Consider the following 8088-nt stretch of genomic DNA (forward strand, 5'->3'; position numbering starts at 1 on the left):
CTTAACTTCCACATAACTGTAACCCTCCTTTGAATAGACAGCTATAAAATAGACACTGTTTACTGTTTAATTATATTTCAAAGTTTACTCGTTGTAAATCTTGCTCGTTGCCCCCCTCGTTAACCTCCTGTGATATCCCGATGTCATCAGCTGTTTCTTGCTATTTTCAATTAGTCTTGTGTATTGAAGTCCACATCAGCATATGTTTCCCTAGTTCTGCCATTTTATTGTTGTGAAGATTCTGTCCTGCATGCCTCTCCGTCTCCCTATTAAATCCCTTTTACCCTACCCTTCGTGTCCTTCGCCTGCCGGTCCGTGCCTAACAGTTCATAACAATTAGTACAAATAAAGAGCTACTGATATTGCTATTAAGATAGGCCACAATTAACAGGAGATGGGATATTTTTATCTCCATAATTATTTGAGAAATATTTACTGCTTCAAATAAAATGTATTGACTTTAACAGTTAATCCACTTAGCACCTCTTATACTGTGCCTTTATGAAGACATTTCTATGAGATTTCACAGAACTCACCTTGGTCCCGGTTATCACAAAATTAAATTGTAACTGACAGTATGTTAATACAGTAACACACAAACAAAACAGTGCAATGTTTTTCTAGTTTCAGTAGGAAAACTTGCTTTTATGTGAATTCCCTCATACAGGCTGAATGAATAATGAACATGTTGGACTGTAAAGAAGGGGAACGGATCAAATATTGTCAGTGTGTACTTTAGTATGGTAAGTGACATCTGATTACTCTGTAAGAAAGTACAAGGTAGGCGTGCTTAACTACAGAGTTGAGTGCAGTAACGTATATTATTGAAATACTGTATATTCGGGGCAGATCCCCACCCCCACACACACACACACACGCACACACACACACAATTGCAGACTCGCTCGATTCCACGAGCCATGCACTGGGATTCTCAACAAGGGCACCAATGGAGGCAGGAGTGGCAGTACTCCATGCCTACCGTGCCTGGACTGTGCGTTCAATAGACCAGATTGACATTCCTCAATTGAGAAGTTATCAAGCATTTCATTTAATCCTACTATAGTAATTGTGCTATTCATTCACTGCAATCTTTGAATCAAATTTCCCACAAACCAGATGAAGATGCGCCAATGTAAATGTAATGCTCACATTAAGTATTATGACGGTAGAAAACAAATGTCAGCATAAGACAAAGCGAAAACCTGTGTTTCTTAATTGAGATACAGGTTCCAGTTTTACTACTAGCACGCTCCCCACAGGTGATTAAAGGACTGTACGGAGTTTGGCCGTAGGGAGCAGAGTTCATTCGAGACGCAGAAGCGGAAGCTGTCTTACTTTACCAGAGCATGTCCGCCGGGTGAAATCCACCTACAGAAGCAAGGAACAGTCGGGCATTTATTTTCAAATATGTCAACCAATACCCATATAATCTCAATTTTTTGCCTCCCCCGAAGGTCTTTCCGCTTACTTCTTGCTTGGAAGGCGCACTTTCTCCTCAGAAGTGGAGGGAGCGGGGAAACCGCGTGAGCTTGTTGAACGTGTTCCTGCCCGCGCGGCCAAAATAACCGACAGTGATCATTGTACTTCTGCTTGATGATTTTCAGTACAAGTTTCTTTCGTTTTTTTGAAATAGTTTACACTTGTCAGCCACGAACTCCTCCAGAACATCTTGTCTGAATTTTAAGACATTTTAAAACAAAATGTAACATTTCTTGGATTTATATATAATGAGGTGTACAAACTCATGTGCTGGCTGGAAAATGCAGATATTGAACGTAACTGCGGAGGGAAATCGTATTCTTTCTCGTTAGTGACTTACCTAAGGTACTACGCAGTATTTTACAAACGCAGTATTACTTTAACTTTATTGCTTTTAAATTTTTCCACAAGATGGCAGCATTTAACAGACTAATCACAAATTCGCAGTCAACGTTAATAAGTCCATGTGCACCTTGACCACATAGTCTACTGAAGATTAAACAAACGTACTGAATACCAATTTTAGATTAATCCAGTTTTCAACCATGCAGTGTAGTGTCTAATCTTGAACATATCCCAGGAAGCAGAAGTGAAAAGGAAGGCGACTCCCTAGATGGGATGCTAGTCCATCATAGGGCACAAGGTGGGGGATACATTGGATGGGATGCCAGTCCATCACAGGGCATAAGGCAGGGGTCACCCTGGGTGGGATGCCAGTGTATCACAGGGTAGGACAGAGGGACACCCTGGACAGGATGCCAGTCCATCACAGGGCACGAAGCAGAGGACACCCTGGGTGGGATGCCTGTCCAACACAGGTTAGGACAAGGGGACTCCCTGAACGGGATGCCAGTCCACACACAATCAAGGGTAATTTAGTGAAGCCAGATAAGGAAAGTCTATAAGAAAAAAGGGACTGGGGGAAGAGGAACGGGAAGAGAGGACATGAAAGAGCAGGTAGATGGAATGAGAAGGAGTAGGTGGCCATTGAACAGCACAAAATCCATTCTACAAAACAAACAGACAAAGGTGGAAGTAAATATAAGAGAAATCAGAGAAGTACAGTTTTGTTTAAGAGTGACAGTTGTCTTTCTCCTCTCCGGTCAGTCTGGCAGCACTGGCAACAAAGGTCTCAGCAACCAGCAAGGGGAAGATGATTGTGGCATCAGCGTAGACCTACAGGAGACAGAATGAACCAGAGCTCAGGAGTGGCCACACAGCGTGATCTGACCATCATCTGCCATTCATTACACAGCAGTTTGTTAAAACATGCAACAAAGTCCCTGCACAGGAGATGCATTCTGCCTCCATATGCTGCTGTACTCAGAATGAAAGTCTTATACCTTCACAGGCTTGGCATCCATGCGGATCTTCCCCCATGACACGGCTTCATCGGGGCGCGCCCCCGAATCAGATCCATCAAACTCCTGTGCTGTGTTCACGTACACAGAGAAGTCGGCGCCATTTCTCTGAGTGAAGGATCCATAAGAGAAACCATGACATCAACAGAGGTCATCTGACCTATATCTTAGTCACCCTATAACAGGAGCACAGGCAGGGGTGACCCTTGGCTAAAGACACATTTCTCAAGATTCAAGTTACCATGAGATTGGCATTAGCGATGTGGTGCTTAACTAGTCCACCTCCCAGGATAATCATTCCAGAGCGCTTGGCAAACACAGCCATGTTGTCCATTCTTTGGATATCTAAAATGAATCACAAAACTTTTCAGTACACATAAACACTGTACTGCATTTCAGCTGTAAAGCACAATCAAGGTGCATAAAACTACAATTTAATGAAATCAGAACACCATTTCTCTATGTCTCACCCTCAACTATATCTAGAATAAGCCCAGGGTTCTTGTAGGAGTGGAAGTAGATCATATCACCCAGGGAACCGTCCGTCAAGGCTGGACTGAACACAGGAATGTCATTCTGAGATACACAGAAACGCATCAGTTAGTTCAGACAGAGAGATATGCTTTTAAATTTCCCGTTTTAATTTTTCGATGTGCATTTAAAGGGCCACCTGATCTGGATCCTCTGGAAACTATTCATGAAATGAAAGCAGCTTCCATGAAGATTTTGCCAGTGTTACATTTTAGCTCAAGCTGGGAAAGCAAGTACTATTTCAACAAAAACAAGGCAAAAAGATTGGTGTTTGAAAGAATATATATCGTACAGAGAAGACATCTCACCTTGTAGGCCCAGTAGTACACAGACTCTGGGTTGTTAATCTCTTTGCCAAGACGATGGATCATTTTAGATGGAGTCCAGTGTGTACCCTGCCAAAGAGAGAGCAGACAGCCAATTACCAGGCCCTCCCACACTGACACTATTCACAGAGCATTGGCCAGTGGGACCCACCTCAGTTTTCTGTTCCGCAACCATCTGATCCAGGATGGGCATCACCCAGTCTTCAAACTTGCAGTAGTTGTCATTGGGCACCAGGAGGTTCCCTATCCTGCATTAGGAGGGAGGCCAGTCAGTGGGAAGAGGCAGGTGAGTAAGATAGACGTCTTACTTGCAATTGAGGCGGGCGTGGCGCTCAGTCACTAAACTTCCTGGTCAAAAGTTCCCTCAGCTACCTGTTGATGCCCCTCTGCCTCAGCTCTCTGCCTGGCAGACTGAAATCTCCTAGGAAAGTGGGGGCCAGACACTTGATGAAGTCCTCTTCTATCCCACCGGCTGTGGTGACAATCACATCCACCTGATAAAGAACAAAAAAATAGCTTCATCACGTCTTGTTGGAAAGTGAATTTAAAAGAATTTTGGTATTTTGGATTGTACCATTTTGTGCTGGACAAGGTACCGGATGGTCTCCCTCACTCCAGAGCTGATGAGGTTGGAGGTATACCCAAGAAAGATTGTGCAACCGAAGCGTGGCTGCTGAGAATCAGTGTTACATCCACCCACCTCCTCCAATGGCTCAAGTCGCTTTTCAATCTGCAGCAGAAGTAAATTTATACTCGCTTATAGTTATTACTGTCCTTAATTTAATCGTCTTTCAGACAGGACATCATATGTGGTTGATATCAAAACCAGTTCCATCCGCATGCATCACAGTGCTCAGATGTAGATGCCATTCAGTCCTTCCAAAAACGCTAGTGCCGCCATCGTGTTCCTCAGCTTCAGCTCCTGAGAGCAGCCTGTAAGCAAATCTCCCAACCTTCCATCCTCTCTCACCATCTTGTTGATCTCCTGCACAGCCTGTGCGAAGCTGCTGGCCTGGAAGCCGGTGGTGAGGTAAGACTGCAGCAGCGCCTTGTGATCCACTCCCTGGTTAAAGTCGTAGCCCTTGATTTGAGGCAGGTCCTCAGGGAGGGGTGAGCTCTCCTTCAACACTGCTTCGTGGGCGGCAGCACGGGCCAGTTCAGACATAGCTTCTCTCACACAAAGGGTAGAAAGGTTGTTCATCTTAGTCATTTGGGTGATGATTTCAGCACTTTCTATTTCAATTCTATACTAAACAATGCATCTGTGTAACTCCTTAAGGGGCATACTAATTTCCAGAAATTCATTTTGTCTTGAATGTTTGTTTATTTTAACAGTATAGGCTTATACTATGACAGAACAGTTAAACGACCAGAAAAAAAAATAGACAAGTACAGAGAAGCAAAATGAGAAACATATACACAGATAGATAGATACACAGATAGATAGATACACAGATAGATAGATACACAGATAGATAGATACACAGATAGATAGATACACAGATAGATAGACAGATAGATATGCACATCAGAACAGTCCTCACCACCCTACCTCTCCCAATACCCCACATTTAATGCCACATTAGTGTTCTTTGTTGCAGAAGCAGCAGATCTTTTTAATAGTTATTATTCACTATGATAAGAAGTTTTGTACGAAAATAGAGGTCCATAATAGGCCTATACATAGATTCTCTTTATTATTTAGGCTATTTGTTCAAATGTTATTAATATTAAAAGTTAAATATTGATATAGCGGCAAAGATTTACGAAGAAATGTTACAATTGGATACAGCGGGCATACAATCAATTTAGCTATATTGGAGTACGTACTCAGAATGAAACCCCTGTATTGCTTTCAACATTATTCTTTATTAAATTGTATTATGAAGACTACAGGTCTTTCCCAAGATAACAAACCGCGGTTAAGTTAGCCTCAAAAATAACCTGAAAATCCAGGGGGTGTGCATTGTTCCCTAGAGTCCACTGATCCAAGCACACTTCATTAGATGTGCCTGTCTTGTTCAGTTTTAGATCTATTAACCCTATTAACTATTCATGTATTGTTCCATTGGGCATTATACAGATACATGCGGACATTGTAAAATTAAAATTCGCCCGTAAAGCAATCTGGAAAACCAAGGGGTGTGCAACAGTTCCCATGAACCCAACATATTAAACCAATACCTTATTACAGCTGAAACAAACTATTTTCTTAGCTACGAGATTTTGCACAAATTATGAAATGGCCCGAACAGCAAAACTAATTCGTATACATTGTTGTCGGTGTACAGGGTATCACAATTCTGTCATTAAAAACATCCTATCTGACTTACATTAAACTGAATCTCGAAAACTGAATATCGAATATGAGGCTAACTTAAGCGCGGTAGTAAACAAGTATCCTACAGCAAACCCCGAACGAAAATTGAAACAAAATTAATTTCGTAATGCTTACCTAAATAAACAAGCAGTAAATTATCAGCAAAAAAAAGACTTCAGCGAGTTTTGTTGCAATAATAATTATAAACCTAACAGGAAAATGACTGTCATATAATAGCTGATGAGTTACAAAGACTGTTTTCAGAAGCGATATTGACAGTGGCACACCATATCAGGAGATATGCTACTATTAAATTGTCGGCGTGTGGGAGTGGATAAACATTCAGCAGACAAATGCAATGCTGAATGACCGGTCTTCCAATATCATAAATCGGGCCAGGGGTTGTTCCCCAATATTCATTCTTTCGCGTGCACGCGCATTCTCAGTCCCGCGGTGTTTTAGTCCTATTTAATTCAGTAGATTATTTAAAACAAACGGTTTAAACTAATGGTTTCTAAAGACAATTACCTAAGTACAACGCGAACTAGTGCATTTAAAGTTAAAGCACAACCTAGAATTTAACTATGCCATAAACACAGTCAGGGTCATGGTGAGCCCCGGTTGTTCCACCCTGTGTTTCTTTTAGCCAGCAGGCATTGCTGGTCATCCTGTCCCTTGTGTTGTCAGTCTTTGTGTTTTTCCCTGTTCGCTGTCAGCCACACGGGTCAATGAGTTAAAGCATGCGGTTACCTGCAAGTCTCCTTGTCAAGTGTTCAAATCCCGCCTCACCTGTTTTTTGTCATTTGTTCCATAGTGTTTCATTGTATGTTTTCTTGTTCCTTTGTCTTGTGATTTGTATTTGGTTTTGGTTTCATTTTCTGCGCTTGTTTCTACATGTCTGTTCCCATGGTGTATGTTCTGTTTGTTTCCTTCTGTCAGTCTTAAGTTTTCCTTTCCCAGTTCCCGGAGTTGATTAGTTCCACCTTGTATCCGCCCTTGTGTATTTTGGTCGTTGTCCTGCACCTTCCCCTATTGGTTAATTGTCTGTCTCACTCCTGCTGTCTCGTTACCCAGTTCAGTTTTAGTATTTAAATCCCTGCCTGAGTTCTGTCCCTTAGTGGTTCATTGTTTTGTATGATGATGTTTGTTGTATGTTCTGCTTACCTGCTTGTTTGTAATTAGTCTTGTTTATCCCTGTTTACTTTTGACCCCTCGTGGTCCTTTGTTTTGTTAGTGTTTTTTAGTTCAGTTAAGAAACCCCATTTGTCCTTTGAGCCGCAAGTGGGTCGTCCACAATTTGCACCTGCACCATGTCTCGTTCTCGTGTCAAACCGCCCCTATCTGTGACCCACACAACCAGTCAGACATGCACTTTTACTTACATACTCTTTCCATGTTGTAGAGGAAACTTGCATTATTTGACATATTTTCGTTTATAGTTGTTCATTCAACCTTACCATGCTTAACAAGAATGAAACATCTGTAGTTTATGAAATAAATGGAAAAGTGGTAAAAAAAAAACTGTGGTGTGCATTATATATATATATATATATATATATATATATATATATATATATATATATATATATATATATATATAATCCCTTCCTTCAGCAGTAAAGCTTGGCAGCTTCAGCCTGTTGCACATTGTCTAATTAGAGGGTTGATAATATATTTGTCCTTTAACATAGTGATAAGGTCCAACACTAATGAAGGTGTACATTCATACATTCAGGGTTAACATAAAGTAGCTAACAGAAACTCTTAAGCTAACACGAGGGGCAAATACATACTCAGTTGATTACATTGTGTTGATTACAGTATAATGATTACATTGTGATGATCACATCATGGATATTTAGCATACTTTTTAATATCATAATGATCATATTCTACGTTATATAGTATTAAATAATATTCCATAACCACACACGCGCACACACACAGTCCCACTAGACCAGTCAAACAGTCGCATATCATCAGGGCCGGAGCCATGATTTCTAATATACTGTGGAAGTAAAATTGGACAGGGCCCGGGAGGTTGGCATATTGGGTCCGTTATGTCTTC

The 8088-nt window shown here is 41.3% G+C and overlaps 1 protein-coding gene across 5 annotated transcripts; it reads right to left on the bottom strand.

Moving 5' to 3' along the window:
- Nucleotides 1–1840: 1840 nt before the first annotated feature.
- LOC125718364 (deoxyhypusine synthase-like) lies at nucleotides 1841–7015 on the bottom strand. Of its 5 annotated transcripts, none has more exons than XM_048992183.1 (10): nucleotides 6810–7015; nucleotides 4671–4870; nucleotides 4275–4430; nucleotides 4073–4194; nucleotides 3852–3948; nucleotides 3683–3769; nucleotides 3314–3419; nucleotides 3085–3188; nucleotides 2826–2951; nucleotides 1841–2658 (listed from the first exon to the last, which is right to left on the bottom strand). In XM_048992183.1, the coding sequence occupies exons 2-10, from the start codon at nucleotides 4863–4865 to the stop codon at nucleotides 2554–2556; spliced, it is 1098 nt and encodes a 365-aa protein (XP_048848140.1). In that variant the 5' UTR covers nucleotides 4866–4870; nucleotides 6810–7015; the 3' UTR covers nucleotides 1841–2553. The 5 variants fall into 5 exon arrangements, with proteins under 5 accessions (XP_048848140.1, XP_048848138.1, XP_048848137.1 ...); XM_048992181.1 differs by having other exon boundaries at nucleotides 4671–4867; nucleotides 6771–7015; XM_048992180.1 differs by having other exon boundaries at nucleotides 4671–4867; nucleotides 6810–7013.
- Nucleotides 7016–8088: the final 1073 nt, after the last annotated feature.

This window comes from Brienomyrus brachyistius, chromosome 22 (genome assembly GCF_023856365.1).
Source record: "Brienomyrus brachyistius isolate T26 chromosome 22, BBRACH_0.4, whole genome shotgun sequence".
Taxonomy (NCBI): domain Eukaryota; kingdom Metazoa; phylum Chordata; class Actinopteri; order Osteoglossiformes; family Mormyridae; genus Brienomyrus; species Brienomyrus brachyistius.

Excerpts from the sequence above, each read along its gene's own strand:
- LOC125718364 (XM_048992183.1), bottom strand. The coding sequence starts at position 4,865 with ATGTCTGAACTGGCCCGTGCTGCCGCCCACGAAGCAGTGTTGAAGGAG. Across the intron at positions 4,431-4,670 it reads TGCAGGAGATCAACAAGATG|ATTGAAAAGCGACTTGAGCC; the intron begins GTGAGAGAGGAT and ends CTTCTGCTGCAG. Across the intron at positions 4,195-4,274 it reads ACCTTGTCCAGCACAAAATG|GTGGATGTGATTGTCACCAC; the intron begins GTACAATCCAAA and ends GTTCTTTATCAG.